This window comes from Chelon labrosus, assembly GCF_963514085.1.
Source record: "Chelon labrosus genome assembly, chromosome: 12".
NCBI lineage: Eukaryota > Metazoa > Chordata > Actinopteri > Mugiliformes > Mugilidae > Chelon > Chelon labrosus.
Window position 1 is genome coordinate 19,052,402 of NC_140345.1, and position 27,903 is coordinate 19,080,304.

The 27,903-nt window shown below is 43.5% G+C and overlaps 2 protein-coding genes across 2 annotated transcripts; both read right to left on the bottom strand.

Moving 5' to 3' along the window:
* On the bottom strand, positions 1–25,472 carry LOC311497032 (basic helix-loop-helix transcription factor scleraxis-like). Its single transcript, XM_084557131.1, has 4 exons — positions 24,881–25,472; positions 19,829–21,005; positions 19,340–19,556; positions 1–915 (listed from the first exon to the last, which is right to left on the bottom strand). Exons 2-4 carry the CDS (start codon positions 20,218–20,220, stop codon positions 877–879), a joined length of 648 nt encoding a protein of 215 aa, XP_084413257.1. The 5' UTR covers positions 20,221–21,005; positions 24,881–25,472; the 3' UTR covers positions 1–876.
* Positions 3,559–9,697, bottom strand: LOC311497012 (uncharacterized protein). Its single transcript, XM_084557102.1, has 2 exons — positions 3,714–9,697; positions 3,559–3,616 (listed from the first exon to the last, which is right to left on the bottom strand). The coding sequence occupies exon 1, from the start codon at positions 9,443–9,445 to the stop codon at positions 4,130–4,132; it is 5,316 nt and encodes a 1,771-aa protein (XP_084413228.1). The 5' UTR covers positions 9,446–9,697; the 3' UTR covers positions 3,559–3,616; positions 3,714–4,129.
* Positions 25,473–27,903: the final 2,431 nt, after the last annotated feature.

Below are 27,903 nucleotides of genomic sequence, written 5' to 3' on the forward strand. Positions count from 1 at the left end.
GTGTGAGGTGAAGCTAATGCGCAGTTCCAGTTAAAGATTACTGCAGTGCCGGTTTAGTGAAGCGATATCGAGTTTTGCTGAAGTCTGACACGTAGCTGCAAAAGATGAAACCACAATCTGATAGGAGAATATGTCTGAAATTCACAGTGGAAACATTTATAGTGTTTATTAGTCCAATCTGCTCAAAATACCAAAAACATATGGACGAATTTGCTTCCAGATATACAAACAATTTATTGGTCATCTTGAGTCATTTCACACTCAGAAATGATTATTAGAAATAACCGAAACCAACTCATTTTCCAGCATTTTTCTTTTTTTTGCGATGCCACAAATCAACGTTTGTACCTTAAAAAAAAGTCAAAAAATGTCATATGCCATATGTTAAATAACATAGTTTCATTATATAATGTTATATCACATAAATATACATTTATATTTCAGTTTACACATTAGTGCCACACAGGTTTCGATGAATACAAATGTGTGTGGGTTTCGGTGTGTTTTCTGATCATGTGCCATAAGTTCTTCCGACTCTGAGCAAAGAGTCACCGAGCAGTACAGTAAAAATAACAAAAAAACAAATAAGTGTTGTTAAAATGTTCTTGACGGTCTTTAGAAGGACGTCAAAGCACTTTGAAAGTACTGTTAAACTTTTCAAAACTCTGAAAAAATAAGAAGTTCCTTTAAAGAAATAGAAAAAGTAATCAAAAAGTTCCTTGAATTGAAAAGTCCGGGAAGTGCTACAGAAGTCCTTCAAAAGTCTTTGAAATGCATCACGAGTCTGGTCGGTCTTCAAGTTGCAGCGATCGTGAAATCGCTGGAAGGGCTGTCAGAGTGATGAGCATTTTATCCGTGGGGTTGGTGTCCTCGTTGTTAGCTCCTGATGGCCGTCTTCCTATCTCTGTCTTTGTTCTGCAAGAGAAAAGAGCAACACCCAACAGTTTAATAGTTTGAACTTCGCTTTCTTGTCAGAATCAGACAAGAGACAAGATATGATTAAAGAAGCTACAATAAAGACTAGCTGCACAAATTTATTAAGCTTTAAAGGTGCATGTATTTTTCTCCCACGGAGTTTGGCTAGACGTTCCCTATTAGCAGTCAGATGCTGAGCTAAATTAGCAGTCTGCAGCTTCACATTAAGTATACCAGCATGAGAGCAGGTTTCATTCTCTCATAAAGAAATCAAAGTTGTTTTTGATGTGAACAGGATAACTTTCTTTGCTTTATACTTTTTTTGATGGAAGTCTGGGTACTTTAAATTGCAAAGTTTCTAAAGGAGCCCAGCCATTGGTCATTTTTTCCACCATTACTTTTTGTAATACTCATAACAGGTGAATAAAACGGCTGCCTTTGATGTGAATCCTTCATTAATGGGTCATGAAACTGCACTCCGCAAAAAACACACACACTGTGAAATAGATACCGTTTCATTGCAATCACTGACTCAGTGAATTCATGTGGTTTTGTGAGCACTCTGCTTCCAGAGTTAGACAAAGTAAATTAGCCTCGACTGCACGCGGTAAACTCAGACAAACACATTCGGCACAGTAGCGAACAACATCAGCTGTGGTGGCGGAGAGCAATTAGGGCATCTTTAATTCTATTACAGCCCGAGGAGTGACTTCGTGAGTTGTTTTATGACAGCCCTGCGTGATGATATGCGTCTCATTTATCTGTGGTATCAGAACAGAGGAGCCTTGATTTCCTGGCTGGTGAGGAGACTTTCTCTATCTAGCCAGGAAAATAACATCACATTTTCCCTCCTCACCTAACCTTTTCCCTGCTCACTTCTCGTGGCCATCCACCACTGGCTTTTCAACTGAGAGTGAAGAGATTTTTTTTATTGAACACACCACTGAGTGATACGTGACACACTTAAACCCCCGAATACAGTTTCAAAGATGAACTCGTGGCTGATAAAACATGTGAGGCTGCCTTTCACTGGCAAACATGGCAAAAGAAAACTACTTGGTGTTATTTTCTGAGTAACTCATCTTAATTCCATGTTCAAATAGCGGTACACAAAGGCCCTGGAGGAAAGATTTATTACTGAAATTCAGACCATCTTCTCTCCTCCCCTCTCTCTTCTCTCCCCCTCTCATATCATCTCAACTAACCCTCCTTCCCCGCCGCCCTCGGCTTCCTCTCATCAGCCCAACACCTGTTACACATTTCCTCTCAGACTCTGCACAAGGTGTAGGTGTTTGGAAAGATCCGTTTGACTGACATCAACAAAAGGTGGGTAGGTGTTTGGAAGGGTATCAGGCCGCAGTGAGAGCATGAGATCATAGGATTTGGACAGGAATCGGTCCTCCCACTGATTTAGGTGAGCGTACGGAGACACAGAAACTGTTATTATTGTTGTCAATCCTTCCTCCAGCTGGACTGAGCGGAGGATCATTATTAGGCTGCATTTGAACCGTTACCACCGCTAGACGTGAAGCATTAGGATTGGATTGTTGGCTGTGAGTGCTTTTATGAGAAGACACCAGCAAAGTCATTTAGTCTGAGATATGTGAACGAAGTAACCATGAGGCGCTTTCAGACCCAGCTGAGGATTAACACTGGGTTATCCGCACCCTGCGTACAACGCTACAGAGATATAAGAGTCCAGACTTCACAAGAGTCCGGCTCACTTTTCCGTGCTTAATTAAATTTTAACGTTAAGAGACATTACTTTTGTGTTCGGTGTTGGGAAACTCTAAAACAGAGTTCGGAGAATTACAATTTATCTCGGTTCCTCCTCCTGTACAACCAACAACAGTTACAAGAACTCCTATAAAGTTCCTGTTGCGCGATAGTGCCCTTAATGTAGCAACTTCATGTTTCTAGCGCATCATTTTGAAACTGAGACTTTAATGTGAAAGTTGCTTCCAGAAACCTTCACTATTCACTGAATGTCTAGTGGAAGTTCTGCAAACCTTTCTTGCAGCTTGTCCTCCAGATATAACATCGGTGTACTACTAAACAGCGACACCCCAAAGGTTTTAGGGTAAAGAAATCAATAATGCTCTCTTGATTATGATTTTTTTTTTTTTTTAATGAACTATTAAAAGGGTCACACCAGACTTTTCTTTTTGCCTGAACTGTAAATATCTGACTCTGAGGCCCAGGTGCTGCGATTTTTATGGACCAAACTCCTTGTGGCACTGAAACGCTGCATTTCCTTCTTCAGGTTCTTCAGGCCAAAGAGTACACTTTAGATGTTGGCAATTCTTCTAAATCATAACTGAGAAGATTTCTAATGATATCACGGTGCAACACTATCAACCATCATCGAACCAAAAAGTAAATTTAGCCAGCCAGATCAGACTAGTGATCAGAGTAATGTTCTAAAATAGTTTTTGTGTATTTTGTCATCTGATAAAGTCTGTCCCCAAAATGCCTCTTTCTGTTGTGGGATAAGGTTTCACACACCGCCTGGAAAACTTTGGCCTCTCTGGGGCATTGCTGTTATTGTGATTGCTCCCAACGCAAACTACCAAACCAACAGCTGCACGACATAAGTGCAGCCATGCTGTAGCTCCTCTCGGCAGTAAAGCATGAGGCCCGAGATCATTTTATGAAACAGGGTTTATTCAGTCATCAAGCGACCCAGACAGACCCGTGAGAACTGAAGCAAAGGAAGTAAACAAACAATCACGTAAATGAATATGCTGATGCAGAGCTCGTAGCTTAATGTAATTACACAATACAACAATAAACCACACCTCGTAGGCTGCACACTACCAAAGGGGCTGAATCTTGTCTTTTCTTCTTTCTCTGTCTTCTTTGTTTACATTTAACGTTGTAACTCTTTATATTAACTTTACTTTAATGTGTGTGGAGACAACCTGCCGTGATTTCTCCCTTGCCGTGCTCTGCCAGGCGGTGTATCATTAAAAGGGTACCGTGTAGAAACAAAAACAATGAGCCCGAAAAGATAGGTAGGAACCAAAAATAAATAAATGTATTAACTGACGTGGGCAGTTACACTCCCACCAAATCACAAGTGATTTCTTAGAACGACTTATGGGAGACATATACTGTGTATGAACGTCACTTTAAATATTATCATGTAACAAATCAATAACAAATTGATAAGGCCAGCTAATACACTGAGAGTGATAATGGTACACAGTGGTCTTTAGTCTGCTTCTAACAGTGTGACCGTCTTCTGAATGGGCCTCTCCAGGTAGACTGGTTTGGAGGTGCGTCTTCCCATTTTATCCAGCGCTGAATCACTGAGTAACAGCTTGAGTGTTCTCACTCTTCCATCCTTCCCAGAATGAACTTGCATGACCTTTGCCAACTTCCACTTGTTCCGTGGTATCCCATCCTCCTTCAGAAGAACAATGTCATTGACCTGTGCATTTCTGCGGTCCTTGGTCCACTTTTGCCTGTTTTGGAGATTTAGGAGATACTCCTTCTTCCAACGTGACCAGAAGTTGTTGGCCAGGAGTTGAACTCTACGCCATCTCTTCCGGAGATAAAGGTCTTCCCTGATGAACTTCCCAGGGGGAGGCGCTATGATTGTGGACTTCATGGTCAGAATGTGGTTTGGTGTCAATGGTTCTGGACTGGATGAATCATTCAGGTTGTCCGTGGTCAGCGGTCTGCTATTAACTACTGCCATGACCTCATACAAGAATGTTCGTAGAGAGGAGGAGTCAAGCTGTTTGGCAGACTGTTCCAGGATAGACATCAAAACACTCCTGATGGTGCGGATCTGTCTTTCCCAGACTCCGCCCATGTGGCTTGAGCTTGGGGTGTTAAAGATGAACTCACATCCCCTTTCCTTGAGTTCCTCTTGATCCATCCCTTTCAATGCCTCCGCAAACTCTCGCCTTGCACCGACGAAGTTCGTCCCCTGATCGCATCTTATCTGCCGCACTGCTCCACGAATGGCAATGAATGAACGCAGGGCGTTAATGAATGCATCAGAGGTCAAGTCATCAAGCATTTCAATGTGAATTGCTCTGGAGCACATACAGGTGAGTAACAGTCCGTACCTCTTTAACTCTTTTCTTCCTTCCTTGATGTAAAATGGACCGAAACAATCCAAACCACAGAAAGTGAATGGCGGTGTAGCTTCAGTTCGGTCTACAGGAAGGTCTGACATCCTTTGTTGCTCCATACCTCTTCTGTATTTCCTGCACTTAGTGCACTTGTAAATGTGGGATGAGACCAGGTTGCTACATCCAAGGATCCATATGCCGTTGGCACGGAGCTCATTCATGGTCATTCCCCGGCCTTGATGGTGTACTCCTTCGTGATAGTGCTTGACCAGTAATGATGAGATGTGACTGTCTCTTGGAAGAACCGCTGGATGCTTTACATGTGCATGTAAGGCAGCGTGAGTCAAGCGGCCTCCAACTCTGATGATACCTTGGTCATCCAGGAATGGATTTAATTTATATAGCTTGGACTTTGGTTGTGTCTCCTTGTGATGCTGAAGACACTGGATTTCTTGAGACAGGTTTGTTTCTTGAACCATTTTTATTATGGTTATCTGTGCTTCTCTCCTTTCCTCTAAACTGGTGGCTTCACAGGACCGTGGCTTCTGGCCTTTGACTTCTCTAACAAGGCGCTTTAATCTAGCAATGGCCTTCACCAATCTTGACCAATCAGAGAACTTGTGTAGCCGATCCAAGAGTGACCTCACCTCCTTTGCCTGCGTGTCATGAACTTGAGCCTTCTTGAGCTCTGGGTCATCACTTGGGATCTCTCCCACCTTGACATCTTCAGTTGGTAACTCTTTCTGCCAAAGCAGGTCTGGGCCTGTGAACCAGTTAGATGTTGACAGCTGGTCAGCTGAGAGGCCTCTTGAGGCGTGATCTGCTGGGTTTTCCTCCGAAGTCACGTACCTCCATTGCACAGACTCTGTGCTTTGTTTGATACGTTCCACGCGATTAGCTACAAACACATGGAATCTTCTGGCTTCGTTACTGATGTAGCCTAGAACAATCTTTGAATCTGTCCAAAAGACTTCATGCATGCATTCCACTTCAAGTTCTCCTTTGAGCATGTCACTGACTCTGACTGCTACTACAGCCGCCGACAGCTCTAGCCTCGGTATGGTGGTCACCTTAGTGGGAGCAACTCTTGACCTCCCCATGACTAGAGTACAGTGCACTTCTCCCGATGTACTGATCGCTCTGAGATACGAACACTCTCCATATCCCGACACACTGGCGTCGGAGAAATGATGCAACTCATAGTGTAGAACCTTGAAATTTGGTGGAACGTAGCACCTCTGGATCTTCACCCCAGCTAGGTTTTTCAGGTCTAGGAGCCATGATTCCCACAGAGGTCGCAGGTCGTCAGGTAAGGTGTCATCCCAACTTAGCTTGTCGCGACACATCTGCTGGACAATCCTTTTCCCGACCAGAATGAAAGGTGCCACAAATCCCAGCGGGTCAAATATTGAGGCAACTGTGGACAAGACTCCTCTTCGGGTGAGTGGGTTCTCTTTGACGACTACTCGGAACTGGAACTCATCTGAGGTCACACACCACTGAACGCCAAGCGCTCTTTCCATATGATATTCACCCAACGCCATGTCCAGATCTTTGGCAGCCTCAACACATTCCTCCTTAGGAATTGCGGCCATGACTTCCTCACTATTTGAGATGAACTTATGCAGCCGGAGTTTGCCTGTGCTGCAGAGTTCTCTTGCTTCCCTCACTAGTTGGATGGCTTGGCTTTGAGATGTGACACTTGCTAGCCCATCGTCAACGTAAAAATTCCTTCTGATGAACTGGATGGTGCCTTCACTGAATCTTCCCCGTCCTTCATCAGCAAGATGTCTTAGTCCAAAGTTGGCGCAGCCTGGGGAAGAAGCCGCACCAAACAGATGAACTTTCATTCGGTAGATAGATGGTTGAGCTTCCAGATTTCCATCCTCCCACCAAAGGAAACGTAGGTAATCTTGGTCTTCTGCTTTGACATAGAACTGGTGAAACATGCGCTCGATGTCACACATTATTGCCACAGGGCCTCTACGAAAACGACAAAGGACTCCGACCAAGTTGTTTGTCAACTCAGGACCAGTTAGTAGGTGGTCGTTCAAAGAAGTCTGCTGAAACCTTGCCGAACAGTCAAAGACGACGCGGATTTTTCCAGGCTTCTGTGGATGATACACCCCGTGATGGGGAATGTACCACACAGGAGTCTTGTTGATATCTTCTTCAGGAACCCTTTTGGCGTCTCCGCGAGCTATGATGTCATCCATGAAGGTTTTGTAGTCCTTGTAGTACTGTTCGTTTCTTTTCAGCTTCCTTTCTAGGCATTTGAGACGATGGACGGCGCATACCTTGTTGTTTGGTAAGTTAGGTCTCTCCTTCTTGAAAGGTAGCGGCATCTCATAGTGACCGTCATCATTGAGCCTGATGCTTCCTTGCATCTTTGACAGGAATCTGAGGTCTTCTTGGGAGATGCTTGTATCACCTGAAGTTCTTTCCACGAAGTCGGACTCCAGGACCTTAATGACATCTACAGGTGAGACTACTTCCTTGATCAGCGTTCTGCAGACATAATGCACTTCACTTGTGACATCTGAAGCCAACTGACAATCTGGAATGACTTGTTTCACAACAACTTGGTGACTTACTCCTATTGCATCTCCATAATCAAGACGGAGGTTGCCATAGCCTACTATGCTCCAGCCCAAGTCTGTTTTCAGCCCGAATGGCTGATTTCCTTCACCAGGCACCACCTGTCTTGGAACGAGAGCTTGAGGACAGTTGTAGCCAATTAACAAGCCAACGTCACAACTTTGTTGAGGAGCTATCTCAGCTGCGATGTGTTCAAGGTGAGGCCAAACTTTAGCCGTCTCTGGTGTGGGAATATGTTCTCTGTTTGCAGGTATAAAGTCTCTCGTATATGTCACCGGCAGAGGTATTACCTTGTCCGAGTAGAATCCTCTTACTTGCAGACTACTAACTCTTCGACATGGCACAATGGTGTTCTTTGAGGCCATGGTGGACAGCTTCAACTGAACTGGTTCATTTTTTGCGTGCAGAGCCCTTGCAGTTTCTTCAAGGAGAAAGGTTGTGTCACTCTGTGTATCTAGGAGTGCATACACAAGAATTTCACGATCAGGCTCACTTGTGGCTGACACCCACACTGGGATGATAGTGGATGTATGAGTGTCTTTAATGTTCTGTATGACTCTGTTTGATGTTGCCTCGAATGAGGGTCTCATTGCTTTGTCTTGTTGCCGTTCAGTGCTTCTGTCCTTTAGCTTGTCATAGTCAACTGCTCCATTAGCCTTTGTTAGCACCTTTGTTTCTTTAGTGCGATTATCATGGAGGCAAGTCGGATGTTTCTTCTCACATATATTGCAGGTCTGTCTCCTTTCACATTCTTTTGAGCGATGACCGGATTGCAGACAGCCAAAACACAACTTGTTTTCCTGGACAAACTTAACTCGTGCAGAGATGGTTTCATCCATGAACTTGTAACACTTGAGTAAATTGTGACCTGCCTTCTCACAGAATACACAACTTATAACAGCAGTCCTTTCACCTGCATTTGTTGCAAGCACCTTTGCTCCTGGACCTCTGTTCCTTGAGACCTTGATCTTCTCACTTTCATTTGGCTTTAGAGCATGGAGAGACGTTATTGGGTTGCAAGCGATTCTGGCTTCACGTGTGACGAATTCAACAAAGCTGCTGAAGCTTGGGAACTCATGACTTTGCTCTTCTACGTCCATGACCTTCCTATTCCATCTAGAAGTCAGCCAATCTGGAAGTTTAGCGAGTATCTTCTGATTCTCACTACAGTCGTTGAGCACTTCGAGACCCTTGATTTGAGACATGGCTGTCTCACAGCTGCGGAGAAAGTCAGCAAGTTCTTGAAGTTCTACACTGCTCTTGGAGTTTAACTTGGGCCATGAATCAAGCTTGTCCCTGAAAGCTTTGGCGATGAGGAATGGATTGCCATATCGCTCTTCGAGGATGGTCCATGCTGCATGGTAGGCAGACTCTGTGCCTAGCAGGAAGTAGCTTTCTATGGCTTTCTTGGCTGTGCCACTCACATACTTTCGCAGGTAATATATCTTTTCTTCACCTGGTATGTTCTTCCTGTCAATTAGTGTCTGGAAGGAAACCTTCCAATCATTAAACCTGAGTGGATCACCACAGAATGTTGTTGGTTCAGGTATGGGAAGACGACTTGCACTGATGGACTCTGCAAACACTCTCACAAGAGCTGCTGTGCTATCTTCTCTCCCTAGCAGTGTCATAGCTTGTGGTGGAGGCTGATGTTGAGACAGGTTACTTTCACCTTTAATTTCTTCCTTCAATTTCAGAGAGACATGTTGATGGAGCAGTTGATCTATATCATCATCTGACCATTCATTTTGCTCATACACTTGCTGTCGTGCTTTGGCAGCCCTTAACTTCTTTATTGTTTCCAATCGTTCCACTTCTCTTCGCTTGGCCTCTAGCACTCTTTGCATCTCTGCATTTTCAGCCTCAAGTCGTTCAAGTTCTTTGATATGATGTTCTTTCTCTAACAGTACCTGCAATTCAGCTTCATTGGCGGCGACTTCAGCAGCAGCTTCTTGTCTGTGAGCAGAATACTGGCTTGAATGTCTGGATGTGACCCTTGAGTTGCTTCGAGAATGAACCGAAGACCTGGCGAACTTGGATTTGGTGTGGTGAGAGATACTTGTTCTATCTGATGCTGCAGACTTAAACACAGATTCTCCATCTCTCTCTTTCTTGTCTTGTTTTTTAATCTCTTGATCTTCATCTGCTTCGGTGGTTAGATGACCTTTAGCAGCTTTAATTATTGTCTTTGTTACTGCTTCACAGGTGTCGATTCTACGACGTGTGTCCTGATCTGGAATGTCAATGCGTCTCAGCTCTTCATAAACATCATTCAGTTCCCTTGCAGCATTGTTTACCTTAGTGATGTGTTCATGCAGCAGGCTGTTTGAGCACGCTCCACTCAGCACTCCTTTAGCATCCTTGATGATTGTCTTCCACTTATTGTAGCTCTTAATGAAACGGTGTTCAACCCTTTTGACTTGCTCCTTGTGCAATTCTTGGCCTTTTTCCGTCAGCTTGCGAGCTCTTTGACTTCTTTGTGGCTCTGGCGAAGAAGTGTGGTAAGCAGCTTCGATGCCTTCCGATGCTTGTGGCTGCATGTCTGTCTCATGCTGCTGTATGTCTTCACCACCACCATTTCTGTCACTCTCAGAAAAGGGTTCAATGTCTGACATTTTACCTTGATTAAATGAGTTAGATTAAATGTTATACAACTCTTAGCTTTGTAGTTACCTTATTGAATGGCCAAAATAACCTCAGCGTAGCTGAATCAACACTCAGTTTTAACCTAGAGCAATAATTGTACTTTTCTGTTAAATAATTTGGCTTATCTACTTATAGTCTTATTACCATCAGTGATAACTACACAAAGGTGTTAACTCTAACACAGGTAGAAATGCAATAAATCTTTGCAATGCACCTTTAAATTACTGTGGCGCTGTTATATCTTAATATTAACACTACTTATTTTAACAGAAATTTTACAGTGTAACTGTCGATAAACGCAATCTCAATATCAGCGCGATTTGTATCAATGAACGTCAACGGACTTCAACGATGAAAGGTAAGTAAACAACAACAACTTGAAAATGTTTCAGTCTCTTGTGCAAAGCACTCAAAGTCTCTTATTTACACAAAATTCACACTAGCGGCACCGTAACCCTCCCGCAGATGCTTCCTTGGTTGCTGTGAGGACGGCAATAAACGATGCACCCGCGACGTGGAAAGGCTTCATCCCGACCATGGATCACTGTGCTCTAGCGACGTTTCCTCGGCTACTCACGCGAAGCAGTCGAGTTCTCACTGTAGCTCCTCTCGGCAGTAAAGCATGAGGCCCGAGATCATTTTATGAAACAGGGTTTATTCAGTCATCAAGCGACCCAGACAGACCCGTGAGAACTGAAGCAAAGGAAGTAAACAAACAATCACGTAAATGAATATGCTGATGCAGAGCTCGTAGCTTAATGTAATTACACAATACAACAATAAACCACACCTCGTAGGCTGCACACTACCAAAGGGGCTGAATCTTGTCTTTTCTTCTTTCTCTGTCTTCTTTGTTTACATTTAACGTTGTAACTCTTTATATTAACTTTACTTTAATGTGTGTGGAGACAACCTGCCGTGATTTCTCCCTTGCCGTGCTCTGCCAGGCGGTGTATCATTAAAAGGGTACCGTGTAGAAACAAAAACAATGAGCCCGAAAAGATAGGTAGGAACCAAAAATAAATAAATGTATTAACTGACGTGGGCAGTTACACATGCTCTCGGGTGTTTGTTGGAAAGCACTGTGGAAAATTGTAGGTATTTATCAGTGGACGGAAAAGTACTTTAGGGAGGTTGGAGAAAGTGGATACGTGAAAAATTTCACTTAAAACCTGCGCGTGAAAATTGGATGATTTACCAAATTACTTCAAATTACGGCGGAATCACGAGGAATCGTCCCGCGTCCCGCTGTGAGCGCTCAGCGACACTTTGGGCGGCGCAGCTGTATCTGGGGAAGGCGGTTCAGCTGGAGTGTAACTGGTTCAGTCAAAACAGGAGGATGAGGAGGAGGGGGGGCTTTAAGGCTGGCCTGGTAGTCAAAACAATCTCCTGACTAATAGGGCATGGTCGGATGACATCTCTGCTTTCTCTTTTCTCTTTCCAAACACACACACAGACATACCACTGACTTCCCATGGGGGTGATTTGTCCGACACTAATATGATTACCTGATGATATCTACTTTAGATACGATATGATGATAATACCACGCTGGAACAATATTATCCTACTATAAAGGAGAAAGCAGCCGACAGTAAACACTTTCTTCCCAGCGTCTTATCAACTCTACAAATTCAAGCTTTTGTGCAGTTTTCTCTGAAACTCAATCCTGCTGTTCCTTTACCTATAACTGTGGATTTTCCATGCACATTTTCTCTCTCTCTCTCTCTTTTCTCCTGTGTTAAGCTGTTCTGTCAAATACAAACATCTAATTTAGTCTTTGGCTGCATGAAGACAGGAATGACTGGCTGGAAAAAATAATTCCACTTGGGCAACGGCCTGCAGTCGTATAAGGAGATTGGTATTTAACCATGAAATGAAAACTGGTAATATCCCTTTAATTTATCGAGTGAAACTATGCGAGCATGCGTCAGATCCTCCAGTGGCTCATGGAAGCTGTAATTACCCTCATAAATGATCATCAATTAATAAATAACACATTAGACGTTTAAATTGAGCTAACTAACCCACCGAATGCGCCTCAGTCTGCCATTATGTGGCTTGGACAAGTCACATATTCATGTTCACTGTGGCTGGCTAATAAGCATCCTGACGGCTTCGGCAAAACACTTGATTAATCGTGGATTGCTCAGTCAGACGTAGTTCACACCAGGCAGCCACACACGTATTTAATTATTCCAACATTTTTATAATCTCTTTAATGACCCCAGACTTCATTTTCACCAGTGAACAGATGACTCTGGTACATTATGCTGCTAAGATGTAGTCTCTGAAACTGCCAATATGTCATTAGCTTCGGAAGATATTGTTTTAAGAAAAAGCACGATTTAAACTGGCAGCTTTTCTGCGTGTTGCAGATCTCTTCGCCTGGCTCAGCTTTCCGTAGTTTTGTTTTAATTTGCTCTGCGAGCAGCCCTCTCCCCGTAGACCAAATGACAACAGAATGATAGTTTTGCTAATAGATTTTGTTAGTTATCTGACCCGACTCCTTCTGCTGGTGTTAAATTAGGGTTTAACTGCTTCCATGTGTGTTGAAAATACACAGACAGGTCCTTGCTCTAAAGGCACACAGGGCGCACACACGCGTCGATGCTCTAAATACATTTAGAAATTGCCTGCAGTATATTATCTACCTTCGATGCACCTCATTAGCGTAGCGTGAAGCGAGAATCAAACAGGCCCAGCTCTCGCTCACGAAGCACAAAACATTAACTACGAGTCAACGCCTGCATTATCAGTAAATGAGGGTAATTTAGTTTTCATCCCTGACTTTGAAACGTCAACTTTGAGCACAAATGTATGATGTAATGTCTTTCCCAGTGCAAACAGACCAATATCCAAATAACTGTAAAACCCACACTCATTAGTGTGCTCCTGCACATGTCCTATCCACACATTTAAGCTCTCTTTAGGGGCATGGTTCATTTAATCTCTATAAAGAAGCAAAGTATAGTTTCAGCACAGTCTAAAACCAACTGTCCAAACCGGAGGATAAATAGCTAAGTTGATTATCCCACTGAGTCGTTGGCCATTTCTCTCCCTCTCCTTCTCTCTCTCTCTTTCTCCATCTCTGTTTCCACAACTTCCTGCACACCATTCGTTAAGAAAGTGTTGAAAGCACAGTCGTGATCCAGAGCTTCTTAACTAAGTAATCATATATGAGGTTTTCTGGCCTGTCGAGAAGGAAGCAATGAACTGCCGTCTAGTTGAAAAGACCAGAAATTGAAGAGGTAGAATGAAATGCTTTTGATAAATCTTATGAGTGCGCTCGACCATAGTGTGTCCCTGTGTGTGTGTCATTTGTGTGGGTGTGAGTGTACGCAGGGAGGGCGTTTCACAGAGAGCGGTTTGCAGGCTCCTTTAACATCACCATCAAAGCCCAACGTCAATGTGTTTCTAATAGCAGCAGCTGAATTAAACACTGGCTGTACAGCCTCAGCAGAGGATAAATCATTTACAGAACAATTAGCTCATTTGTTGCTCTGCTCTGTGCTGCCAATGACTTCCAGACACAGAGAGCCAGCCAATATGTGTGTGTGTGTCTGTGTGTGTTAAGTGTACTGCATGTATATGTGCAAGGACACGTGCATAACTCACTCTGATCCGTCACTCACATCTAACCACACAAACACATAAATCTTCCTTTGCTATCTTTCTCTCTCTTATACACAAATACACACACACACACTGTATTCACTTGCTGTCACACATACACAAACAGACAGAGATAAGTCAGTTTCCAGTTGCACAGTTGTGCAGTTTTACCGTCTTTCCATCCACCCACAAAAATCATCACGAATAAAAGTTTTACAGCGGCCAAGATGTAACTTAGTCCTGTTTGTGATATTAGGAGCCGTATACATCATTTGCTATGCATGTCGTTCTGCTAAATTTACACATTTCTTATTAATTTCAAGAAATTCCAAATAAATAAACCCCATCCAGTCAGAATTAAATCTGGGCTGTGCCTTAAAATGCTTGTAAACGCATCTGAATTTAACCATTTCAAAAGGAACAATGGTCTATTTACAGCGACCACACCATAAGCACCTTGTTAATTGTAGTTTTTATTTTATTTCCAAACGTACAACTTCTCTTTTAAACCCTCAAATGAGCTTCTTTAAAATTCAAATATCGGAAAACGCTTAAACTTAAAAGGAAAAAGTTCAGCGTGAACGCCGATGAATGGTCATTCCCATTTACTTTTTCCATCGACTTGATTTGACCCTCATCCTGTTTTGGGCCAAAAGAAAAAAGCCGCAGCCGTGGAAGAAGCTGTAAAAATGCAACAGCCTTAAGAGAAAAGTTGATTAGCACATTAAATAAAATTAAAAAAAATAAAAACCTGCTTTATTTAGTAGCCCTGCGCAGATGCTTGCTGCCTTTGGCATATTTCAGCGCCATTAAAGGTGACTTCTACCAGAAATCGAGTCAAGATAATGAAGCCCTGATGATTAGAAAAGCTGCAGGTTGCAGGTTGAGTCCAGCCACCTGACAGTTGCACTGACAGCAAAGGGAAAGAGGCCTTGCACAGGATATCTGCATCAATCAACCAGACAGCGCAGGGACTTAAACTGCGCTCAGCTCACCTCAGTCCTCCATCCTCAGCCCTGTACATCTCATTTACAGATGTAACCGTCAGGAGTGTCCCTGTTTGTTTAATGCAAATATCAAAAGCTACTGCGCTCCAGTACGTCCGTGCCAAACTTCTGTTGGTGCTCCACCCTACACTATATTTAAGTCAAATTTTGTCATGGTTCTTTGGAAAAGCTTGGCCTCTGATCGAAAGATATCGAGCAAAAACGTCCCACAGTGGCTTTACCTGACAACTTAGAAATTAATTTAGTGAAGGGGAATATATTTTGGACGATGATCAATAGAAAGAGCTTGAACAAAGCTACTCAAAAGAAAGCTACTCCCTAGAAAAGTAATATTTTTGAGGCTTTAAGGTCGCAGGTGATGAGATTTATTTTCAGATGAGCTTTCCTCTAAACGGCTCAACAGAAACAGTGTGTCCCTGTCCTGCGGAAACCACGTACCTCCAGATTTATAGTGAGTTCTGTATTTTTCAGATGAACTGAAGGATGAATGTTTGCGGGTTGAGGAAATTCATCTGCTGGCAAATCAACTTTTAAAAAGCTACAGAAAACATTGAACAGGCTTGTTATTCTTACATCATGAAAAGTTGAACTGTGCAGCAAGTTCTTTTAAAAATAATTTTCAATGTCAGTTTCAGGAAAAATCCTCCTACAAACAAGAAGATAAGAACAATAAATCATGTATTTTTAGAATATAATGACTATATTATTCTCAAAACATCGTGCATTGGGTTAGACAGATAATGACAGGAATTAGTATTCCTCCGTATATCGAAGCTGCAGTATTTTAGGACTCTGTGTGCAGTAGTCATTACTAACAAGGCTGTTTGTTTTGAAATAGTTATACTGTATACACACACATAATAAGAGGAAATGACCGTATACTTTTCTCACTTTCTTCCTCTCCTTCAGTGGAAATGTGTGTAACTGTAGCGGCTGGTCTAAGCAGAGCTGACAGCTGTGATGAACCTCAATGACCATAAAAACATACAAAGAGAGCACTCAGGACAAAAAGTCTCATTTTACATTCACAATCGTTTCCTCTCTGTAATCACCAGCACCGACTCTGCCCTTTAGCCCACTTAAACGCACTACAGCCACTTTACCAGGGAAGATGAAATGCTCTCCGGTTCTGCCAATCAGAGTTAACCGTTTATAAGCCAGGTCAACCTGGGGGCCTGTTCAGACCTCGCATTAGGATCCGATCTGGGTGATCCGATCATGTAAAATAAAGGTGCGAACACCCCATTGACGCATCGAGATCGCATTTGACCACGTTTGGTAGTGTATACGCATCCTGAGTTTTGCCTCATTAATTCAGAAAAATTACACATGACTGCTGTTATAAATGATCACCTGAAAAGGAAAAAGCACTGTAAGTGATGTTTCTTCATTAGTAATGAGAGCTTTTTTATAATAATATTCTGTCCTTGTAGCTGTTAACTATTTAAAAAAAAACAGATAAATCTAATAAAAACATACCAATCAGGGTTTATTTAATTGAGATCAGATCTGGAGACACGTTTGGAGACGCATGTTTATGCCAGGTCTGAACACGCGTACCTAAAGCCAGTCAATTGCAATGGCCAGATCTGATTTTAATGCAAGGTCTGAGCAGATGACTATAAAGGTGATGGCACGGCATCAGTCTAAATTGGTGATTAGACATGAGATATGAGCTCTGATAGCAGCACAACTGCAACACAATTAAACCGTAGGAAGTCATCACCATCAAGTTGTTATTTTAAAGTCTGCCGCTCGACATGTTTCACTGAAGGCTCGCTCTGTTTTCATCAGTATCAATAAATCTGATGAAACCTACAGCAAATTGATCTTACTCAGGAGTTTTGTGTTTGTATCCGCAGCCTGATGTGTCTTATTCATCTGTGCTATTATTAAAACGTTTCCTTCCTACATTATAGTAAACACGGGCACTGTAGTTTATTTTGACTCTATCCTACGTACATCGGCCCGATGCTCCAAACCCTGACAAGTGCAACCAAATGTGTGAAATTAGTCCTCAACAAATGTGTAATTCACATTTCAGTTGAACCCGTTACACGTTACAATGCCCTTTACGTTATGTAGAAAATGACTGAGCTGCTGTTTTATGATTAAACTGTGGGTTTGTTATCAGCAAGAATTGAAGGATAGTCTATAAATAGAAAGCCTTTTCATGCCCATTTTTCATGTCACACATGGGATGGTTGCGGTTAGAGCTAAAGACAGATGGAGGTGGTACTGCTGGGACGCAGTATGACTTGGCCTGTTACTCATACACTGTTAAGAAGCTCAAACTGATGGTGTGGTGCTGACTGCAACAGATAACTCACAACGTTGGCCGGTTCTTTTTACAGCTTGTCATTATATAAAATATGCAAGTTTAAGCTTATTTTGACACACATAAGTGAGTGAGGAGTCATTTTAAAAATCTGTTAAATTCACTTTAAGTGGAAGAGTCCAGAATCTTTACTGCGATATGTAAATTTGACTGACTTTTTCTCTTATTTCACACAAACCAAGTGAAAAGTATTTCTCTCTCATCTTCTCTCTTTTCACTTGTGATTCATGTGGTCAGCTGAGAAACTCCACCGGGAGATAATTAAAAGATAATGACCTTCACCTCATCAGCGCAAGAATGTTAGGTGAAATGTACAGGTATGACAGTGAGACCTTTCATTGGGCTAATGGGAAACAGCCTGATATGAGTGACGGTAAGTAACACAGACTGAGTCAAAGTCTCCGTTTTGAGTGTTTTGACACGAGAAAGTTTCATAATTGTTTTCTACCCAGCATGCATTTACAGGTCGGTCATGCATCTGCAGCGGTGAGCTGACAGCAGTATATAGTATTACACAGCTCGTACTGACAGCTCTGACCTCCACTGGGCTGATCGATATGCGCAGAGCCGGCGGTGGGGGCGGCGCAAGCTGAGAAGGATGAGGTGAAACGGAGTGAAATGTGGGCGAGGGCAAAAGAGGAAGAGAATAAAAATGAGGGGGGACAGACAGAAGCAAAAATAAAAGGAGACGGAGGAAAGAGAACGAGACAGGTTTCCGACTGGTTATCTCTCAGCCGAGGGTGTCTGGGTTTAGACTCCGAGGACGTCTAGGCTTTCACTTCAAGTTCAGAGGGGAGGCAGGAGGGGGGGTGAGGAGAAAGGGGGAGACTCACACTGCTGAGGCTCGGGTTATCCCCCAGCTAAAGGGTCTCTGGGTTTAGACACTGAGGAGGGTATTAACTTTCACACACTGCTGGGGTAACGGGGAGTCTGCCAGATGTCAGCTCCTTACCCATAAATCCTGCTAAATGGGCAGCAGCTATGGGTTAGGGAGGAGGGTGGTGGTGGTGGGGGAGTGGGGAGTGGACGTCACCCCTCTATCATCTTCTGTGGGTGTCTGTCAGGAGCCGAGTTGGGCTCGTGTATATATTTGATTTCACTCAACTGATGTCAATTCCTCATTCCCTGTTATTTCTCACCGGAGAGACGACTTTCTTATGCGAGGGTGTTCTTGATTATGTCAATTTCCTGAGCCGAATCAATCAAAATGTGAGCGGAAAGTAGCACTGCAAGTTCAGCCTCTCTGCGCAAAGATGTATTGTAGATCGACCGAGCAAGAGAGGTGGAAGTGTGGAAAAAGAATGTATTTCTGTGAAAGGAGAATTAAGATTGTGGGCTTTGCAGAAAACCAAAACAAAATTATCCACTTTCCCCGAATTATTATTTTTTTTTTTTAACGTGTACCTGTGTTTTGTGTTGAAGCCTCGAGTTTTGGAAGAACAAAGTAATTGGCAGTTACCAGTCGGTTCTTGGGCAGTTATGATTAAAACCTTCTCATATTCAGGCTGACGTCAATACATTCTTGAAATTATACACATGGTTTTGGATGGATTTCATGGGCTCCCAGTCATAAATCTCACTAGCTGCCTAAATACCGTTGTAAAGTTTAAATTCATATTTTTATAAAGAGAAAGAAAAAAAATCAACACAGATGTGGTTACATGCAAGGGTCGCATGCATTTTGCTTTTGCGTTACGGTGAAAATGGCTGCAAGCGATCGCTCCCACGAACGACAGTCATTTTCAGGAACCACCTTGAGCTTTCAAGCCACCTGCTCGAGTAAAACTAACCCCCAACAGTGCAATAACACACGGTCCTTCACCCCCAAAAGAGGACTTTAAAAGAGGGTCTGCTTTTAAAGTCCCCCGGGGCCAATCAGGTTTACAGGCACAGTCACTGATCTCAGGTCAGCTTTAAACACCAAACTGACCCACAGCCCCACACGGTGTCTATTATCACCCTGTTCTTCAGCTGAGTCTATGTCTTTATAAATGTTAGTCAAGATACTCTAAAGCTTTTTTTTGTTTTTTGCTTTGACCTAATGTGTTGATGACATTGTTTTTACGAGACGGCTCAACTTACACTATTTTTAAAGTTGGCATTTTCACTGATTTCCTTTGACTTTTCATGCTCACCATTTTCCTCTGGTTGCTGAGGCAGAAAGTACAGATGTGCTTCGGCTGAGCTGATTGGTCGGATCCTCGGTTGGGGGAGGAGCTGACGTGGAAGAACGGCGGTGAGGGAGCGTGGCACGGCTGTCCGTCGTGGAGCCCTTCGCCCAGAAGCAGCACGTTCCCCAGGTGGCTTATGTAGCTGCTGGCCAAGCGTAGTGTCTCGATCTTTGACAGCTTCCTGGAATCGTCAAAACATTTGTGGTGTTGATGAAGAAGAAACACAGATGAAGAGAATTGCAACAGCATTTCAAAAACAGAGTGAACATAAAGACAATAATGCTGTTAGGTATTTCTTCTAAGCAGCTTTAGATTAAAGGCCGGTCTTAAAATTTGACAGTGATTAAAGGTGCCTGTTGCCCAAAGCTACAGTTGAACATCTTAGACTCCTTTTACTGATTTTGGTTCCCAGATGCGTCAGACAAACTGTCATGCCCTAGTGTGACTCCTTACCTGTCTGCAGGCTCGGTGGGGATAAGCGTGCGCAGCGCCGTGAATGCCGTGTTGACGGAGTTGGTGCGATCCCTCTCCCGGGCATTGGCGGCTGTCCTCTGGCGAACCTCCCCGTGGGGATTGGAGCCCGGTTGGGCTAGCCTTTCCACCATCTCCCCTACGTCCATCATTCCACCCCCTACTCCCGCGCACAGCTTCCTCTTCCTGTTCACCTTGATGTGAAAGGCAGATGGGGACGAGGAGGACAGGCGGAAGTTGGATGAATTGGTGTTACGCTCCTCTGAGCCTGACCCCTCGCTGCCATTCTCGTCGTCATCTTCGGAGAGGAGGGCGATGTCGCCGTACAAGAAGCGGCCTGCGGGAGGCGCCGTGCGCAGCATGGCGAATGTCATCTTCACCACAACAATGTGACAGCTGCTGGTCAATCCTGTTGAAGGCTTCCTCAAGGAAAGGTGCTAGCTGTTGGCGTACAGCTGATAATGTTTGTTACCAGGAGCTGAACTCAGCAGTTTGTTGATGCTGCCAACTAAAGGTGTTCACCAGTCTTATTAGCCCAAAACTAATGAAACTCTTCTTTGCACAGTAGCTTGGCAAAGTCAATCAGAGGTTTCCCTTATAAGTTAAGTTAGGTTTATAACTTCCCTTTGCTGACAGTGGAGCATTAGCAAGTTGATCCTAAAACAGAGGTCAAAGCAACTTGACCTCTGAGCTGCAGGTTCCAGGTCCTTGTTGTTGTTGTCGTTCTCTGTTGGTTCACCCTTCACATCCAAAAGATCGGGTTCTTCTTCTCCTTTGGAATAACAAAATTTATAACGGCATGTTGAACTCTTTTTCTTTTGTTTCTGTTTGTCTATTTCAATCCGGAAAGCCAAACTACCCAAAAACTACTATGTGCCAACACCTTCTCGGTTTCTCTCTCTCTCGCTTGTCCCTCTCTCTCTCTCTGTCTCTCTCTCTGCCTCTTTGCTCCACGTGTGCTTGCAGTCTGAGTGTTTCCGTCTGTCTCTGGTCTTATAGCCAGTGGGAGGGCCGGAGGATTGCTCCGCTCCTCCCTCTGAGCGGTGAGGGTCCCTCGGCTGCTGTCTAGAAGCAGGCCAGAGAGACCGGAGGCAAGAGGCAAACCATCAGCAGGAGTTTGTTTTGGCTGCACGCTGATGTGTTCCAGGGGAAATCCACCCTAAAACAGAACTTGCATCACCCACGGAGTCCTCACATTGTTATCAAAGCGACAGACAGGATGCTCTCAGGAGTAAAAAAGCCACCATCAAGGACAGTGCAATTAGACTTCTAATGAATCTGCCTCCGTGATGATTGCATTGCAATTTTTTTGCATGTCTTGTATTTCTGGAAACTAGATGAACTCAATTCAACTAATTTGGTTCATGTCAGAAGTCAATCTTTTGCATAAAAGCACATTTTGCAGAATTTCTGCTGCATAGATACAAGATATTAAGTTCTGAAATGGGCCAGTTGTCCATGTAAAATAGTCACAGTCTACTATTATTTTACAGTTTTAATACGCTGGGTGACTTTATTCTTTTTCCTGTCATGTACCTGACCGAACAGGAGGTACAACTGGGATCTGCATTTGCAGGGTTTTATGTTTTGTTCGACCACCTCCTTGACAGTAATACGCTGTGAAGTGGTGAAGTAAAAGTTTGCCTTTCACACTGTGTCCTCTTTCCCTCCCCTCCGCCTCCCCTCTGAGTTTGTCTCTGGACATGCTGGGAGGAGGCGGATGAAGCTGGGAATCAGGAGTATTCATTCAGCCATGGCCGGAGCCTTTTAACGGCGCGAGCTGTGACACTAGAGGGCCTGCGAGTAGTTTACCCTCAAGAGGTCCAGATTTTAAGGGTGGAGTGTTTAGAGATGACGACGACGAGGTTCGCGGGTTTGTAGTAGGGGAGCTGCTGCTTTACTCACTTTACACTTTCTTTTACAATCAGTCTTCATTTGAAAGAGAAAGAAAAAATAAGAGGAGACACAAGAGTGAGCAACGACTTAGGGGAAAGACAAAAGTGGGAGTAAACGCTCCACGTACAGTATATGGAGTCAAACTAAACTGCTTTTCCTACTTAAAGTCTTTTGGGTTTTATTAGACATGATTGCGCAACTTAAGTCTTATTTCCAAGGAACTGAGTGACCTTGCTTCCTATTTTAAATGTACAGTGGTTAAAGGTTGACAACTTATGTAAAACTCAGCTATGAAGTCTTTAATCCTCAGTAGTACCTCACTGAAAACTCTAAACCCAACTGCCATTGCTGGTATGCCTGTTTTGTGTAGATTGGCAACAGTAAGCTGCTGCTGAAAACTAATAGCACAATGAATAATCTGTCAGAGTTACACAATGTTACAGTCAGCATTCATCACTCTCAATTTTTCTTGTCTTTTTTCCTCTCCTGTCCATATTTCTCTCCAGCTCCCTCCTCCTTGTATCTATCTCTGCCCTTCAATCGCAGTCGTAGTGTTTACGCTGTGGTATTGAGTGAATGAGCAGGAGCCAGTGTTGGTTGCGGCGGTTGATTACGGTACATACAGGAAGCGGAGGGGGTGGATAAGTTGTAGGTGGGCATCAAACCTCTGTTTAAATACTGTAATGAAAATGAAATGTCTGTAAAATATGTTCTTTCTCCATAATGTAATGTGTTTGGTTTATAAAGAAAAACAGTAATGCATTAGGGTTTTGGCACTCCTGAAGTTGCAATCAAACAAGGGAGCTCTGGTCATGTGGCTCATACTGAACCACTTGGCAGTGTGAACGCTCTCTGAAATAAGAGAACAATCCTTAGTTGCAGACCTTGTATGGCCGACCAGAAATGCATGCTTTTTCCATTCTCCTTCAGCTGTCATTGAACACATCCGGTCAGCGCTTCAGAGTCAACAGCCCTTAATACTTCTGTTCCAGTTGAGCAAGTTTTGCAAAAAAAAACAAAAACCTATAGTAAATGAAAGTGGTCTGGAAAAACAAAACTGAGTGAAAACAAACTTTGTCTTTCAAAAACAAACACTGCAACACATTCCAACAGTTCACTGCGCGTACAAAAGGGGGAAATTGTGACAATATGTGGTAAGCAGTAGGGTTTGTTCTGGGAGCATTTTGGATCTGCCTCTAAATATCACTTATTTGGCATATTTGCCTTTAATTGATCGTTGGAGTGGAGACAGACAGGAAATATGGGGGTGGGTGGGAAAAGCCACCAAGATTTTGTTCATAGTGTAGTCAAATCAGACTTCTTTCTGAAATCTGATTTTCAGTACAGACTGTCCTCGCTGTCATTTGCAAGTGATTGGGTCAAATTTGTAACATACGTCACGCAGCTACACTGGCGATGCCGCAGAAGCGTGAGAAAGAAAGGTCTCCTCTTGAAGTACCACCAGACGATTTATATCAGGGTCTGTCCATGCTGTCGTCCGTAGCTCTTTGCTAATAACAGCATGCAATGAACTGATGTTGTCTTCATGAGTAATGCAAGCACATGTAGTTAAACTGGCCCCAGCGTGCACACCGAGATGCGTCTGTAAAGACCCAAAGCTATACTTTAATGTGGTTTGGACCCGATTTGGAAAAATTACTCTTTTTTTTTTTTTCGCTGTCCACTTTCTAATCTGGATAAGCCACAGACAAAAAAAAACAAGAATTTGGTCTGCCAATTTGGACTAGGCCAAAAGGTCAAGAGTTTCAGCTTTGTAGTGATGGAGGATTCATCCAGTCACTTTGTAAATAATCTTTGATGTTGCCTGCTCTTTGCCAAGCAGTTCGAAAGCAGGTCTTCTCAGATGGTTCTTAGCACTTCCATTGCAACAAGCCATCTGTTTGCTAAGGTTAATGCTGAATAAACTGCCCTCTGTGCTGTGAGGGTTTGTTTCCAGACCAGCCACACTCACTGTGGTCCGTCATTACATGCATTAGCATGATCTTCCTCTAATTTGCATCTCCCAGGAGCGTGTGGCTGGTCTAACACAGTATCCATTTCTCCTGAATCGCTGCCCGCAGGCCAAAACACATTTGACTGGATGTAATGTAGACTATGAGTCTTTTTATAATCACACATGTCCAAGTTTGCCAGAAAGAATGTTGTATGAAAAGGAATGAGCTACATTACAGAACAATAATGGCAGCATTTACATAAAACTACATAAAAATGTTGACCTAAGTCCACAACATGGAGTCTGGGTTTTACATAATGATCCTCGATATGCCTCAGTGTGAGAGTACGGGCTGTCAGTTACAGCTTATTTGAGAAGGGGATGTGAAGGTTATACTTAAAAGTAGATCAAATATCGGCAGAGGTCTGCGATGTATAGAAAGCTGCCCTAAGAAAGCTGCACAGATACAAGAGACAATTGTTGTTGCAGTGGAAAAGAAGATCCAAGTTGGTGAGCTGCTCCAGCTCTAATTATAGAGGTTACTCAGAGTATCAACTACGTATGGTATTTTATGAAAATCTCTATCATGTCTTTGACAACCTACATGCTTGCTAGCATTTTGAAGTAAAATATGATGCCCTTTGAATCCAAAACAAAACTTAGACACACTACATGTTTGCAAATGTGCATAATTTTTTGCAAAGGAACTATAAACGCCAAGGCTGAGGCAACTGTGCACAAGTGGTCAGAGTTAGTGGTAGCGGGAAACAAAATATTTAGCAGATGAATATTTCACTATTGCTCCCAGGAGAAGGTTGAAAACAAAGGAGAAGTAAACAGAGTGTGAATAATCCTTGATTCATCAGAGACGGGATCATTCTGCTATTTGGACAATGCCATAACTGCTACTGTGTGGTGGTTTGGCTCAATGGTGTTGGTAAATGGTACTTGAAAGATTCCTTCATGACAATGGACAGACATTTGTAGGCACTGCAACCAAGCCTAAGATGCAGATGGAGAAAAAGTATGATCTTTCGAGTCTTCACCGATATTCCCTGGACCAGTGTTAGATAGTTAACACACAGTAAAGCATACAGGGTTTTTTTTTCATTAGGAATCAACATTACATTCATAATCCTCTCTGTTACTTCAACAGTTCAGGGTCTTCTTGTTTGCAAGCTTACCTGGAGCTGGAGCTGTACACGACCATAAACGGACGAACAAACCTCTGGGCTGACTACGTAGTTGTCTCAGTTCTGCATTTGTGTTTTCTTAGCTGACTTGCTAAAATCCTCACGTGCAAGGAGAAACTTAAAATGAAGTCTGCAGGGACATGAACTGAGCAGTGTGCACACCTGCTGAGTGATTAGAAGAGCTCTAGATTAGGGCTATTGAGTGATGACACCTGTGTGTGATGAATGGCAAACAGACGTTAAAACAGCTGATTCCTTATGAAGATGATCGACATGACATTAGATGATCTTTGGTAATCCTGAAGGTGAATCCTGCTGGATCTTGCCGGACCCTCTAAAATCACAGACACATTTATTTAACTAACATGACAGTCTGATTGACAATGTCAGAAAAAAATGAGGCAGCAAACTTATTTTTGTAGATCTGTACAACCATTCACATAAAGAACGAAGCGGCCTTGCCTCATTGCACAACCGTATCTTATCCAAACTGGCCATTTTCAGCATGTGAGACTTGGATATTGTTGTTGCAGCGAAGGGGATAGCACACGCAGACAATAAAAGTCGACGAGAACGCGGCATGAAATGCACACCCAATGGCAGGCTTCATATCAACAGTCCACATCCGGAGAGTCCGGCTCGGCCTCCACTCCACTCACGAGGCTGGCGATCTGCTAAATTTATCGGCTTTGATCGCCAGCTCTTTTTAAAAAACGTTCTCACTGAAAACATCTGCACGCTGCGGAGAAATCAACTGTGAGAATGAACCAGTGGGTTTTGAGTCATGAGACCGAAAACAATGGATCGCATCACTCTCACGATGAGACGGGTGATTAAGAAAGAAACTCTTAATAAAAAACTTGTGAAACTTTCCCACAGCAGACGAGGTAGGCTGCCTGGAGCACACGCTACCTCACGGACAGGTGGTATTCATCAGGCTGAAATCAAGGACTTAAACAGTTTGGTGAACGTGACAAAAGAAAAACAATAAGAGAGAAATATAGGTTCGAATATGAAAATGTTGTTAAGAGGGGGAACTGCAGAGTCTGGCAATAATGTGCTTATGAGTAGCCCCCTTTCTCGTGTGACTACTCTTTCAACTCTCTTTCTTCTAACTCAGGGACTTTGGGAGTTTTGTTCCTGTTCCTGATGGTGATTGCACAGTTCCAGAGAATAATAACCACGTATGAAAAATTTTAAATTGAGTGGTGTTTTCCTTTAAAGGCAAAGCAGCAGCAGCAGCAGAAACAGCAGCAGCAGCAGTGGCGGCAGCAGCACAGTAGTAGAACACCATCTGATAGTCATTACCCCTCCCCTCTCCTCCCCCGCCCTCTCTCCTCCTCCCGCTCGATAGTCTTCTCTCAGCTCAGACGTATTATTCATTAGTCTGATGAAAAACACCCACCGACTTAGCCGGGCCCAAACTCACACACACACACACACACACACATAGACATAGACATATATACAACATACACACAGAGTCCCAGCCCAGCTGAACCACTCTGGCGCGGGTCAGGTACCTGTCAAAACTCGGAAGCAGGTCTGGACCCGATACGGAACCAGAGAGCAGGCGTCTAGCAGGGGGAGAGACGTTCCAAGGCGAGGAGCTATTTATCGCCGCCTTTGGACGATAGTTTTCATCCTGCACTGAAAGTGACAGAAAGAACGGACACGGGACAAGTTCCTGGACTTGTTGTGGTGCCACTGAGCTCTGGAGTGGGTCATTACCAAAAGTAATTGTCTGCTTTCCACAGCAGGGAGCAGAGAAAGAGCGACAGCAGGAAGAAGAATGAGGAAAGGAAGGGAAGAGAAGGAGGGACGGTGGAAAGCAGGACAAGGAAGAAAAGTAGGATGGAAAGGAAGGAAATGAAGGAGGGGTGAAGAAGAAGACGGAGGGGAGAGAGTCGGTGGCGGCCTGCCAGCGCTCCAGACTGCATGGTGTGTTGCATTGGGAAAATGGTCGGAAGTGCTCGCCCCCCCAACTCGCACCCCCCACCACCACTAGCCCCAATTTCAGCCTCATTCAGCCTCAGCGCCAGCCACACTCTACTGGGTTTCCCAAGAGAGCCAGACTCTACAGCTGGCCTTATTAAACGGAGAGAGGCAGGGAGACAGAAAAAAGGAGAAGGAAAGAGAGGTCACACAACTGGAAGACATCAGTTGAAACCGTGCTTGCTCTCTTAGCTTTTTCCGTTCATATCCCATTTTATGATAGAGTTTCTCACAAACACGCTTGCGGTGCACTGGGTTCAAGCACACAGTAAAAAGCTATTGTTTGATTTGACATCCCTCGGAACGCCGTAAAACTGTGACACAAATGCGGGGAAATTAAAGTCTGTGTGACTTTTATCTCGTTTGTCTGAGTGCGTCTGAAGGCTGTCGTCATACATCTGAGCCCGCGGTATGAGCGCGTCTCTTCCAGTTTGTGTGAATGTCGCAGCATTTGTGAACACAGTGGGGCAATAAAAGAAAACTTTGAGGGATGGAAGAAGTCTGGTTCCAATAAATTATCTGGTGCTCATTTTGTGATTTTCTTCATTTCTACGGCATTTTGTCCGAGTTTCCGTTTAACCTTGAAGGGGTTCTTAGTCCCAGATACTCTGATTCAGATAAGGCAATTACACAAGCACATTCTGATCCACTAGAAAAACTGAGGAGGAAGCACTCCTGGTCCCCTCACCTCCTTTACGTATCAAGGGTGAGGAAAGCACTCGCTTTTTGTCAGGGAGCGTTACTTCTCATTGCTCCTTTAAATGTATAATCGAAAGCTATTTCACATTAAAGGCTTGGCTTGTAATTCACTCCTCACCTGGAAGGCCTCTTCTCGCACTGTGTGACTTGTGTTGCCTGTGAGAAGTAACGTTTTACTGCACAATGTCACACACCTCCAATTATAAGTCATCAGCTAGGTATGAGAGGAAGGCTAGCTCCGCTCTGACATCATGGTAGAAGTAAAAGGACCAAAGAAGATGTTCGCAAAGGAAGCCAAGATGAGAGAAAGACAGATCGAA

Excerpts from the sequence above, each read along its gene's own strand:
- LOC311497032 (XM_084557131.1), bottom strand. The coding sequence starts at position 20,220 with ATGACATTCGCCATGCTGCGCACGGCGCCTCCCGCAGGCCGCTTCTTG. Across the intron at positions 19,557-19,828 it reads CCCACCGAGCCTGCAGACAG|GAAGCTGTCAAAGATCGAGA; the intron begins GTAAGGAGTCAC and ends TGACGATTCCAG. Across the intron at positions 916-19,339 it reads TCAGCAACCAGAGGAAAATG|AACAAAGACAGAGATAGGAA; the intron begins GTGAGCATGAAA and ends TTTCTCTTGCAG.
- LOC311497012 (XM_084557102.1), bottom strand. The coding sequence starts at position 9,445 with ATGCAAAGAGTGCTAGAGGCCAAGCGAAGAGAAGTGGAACGATTGGAA.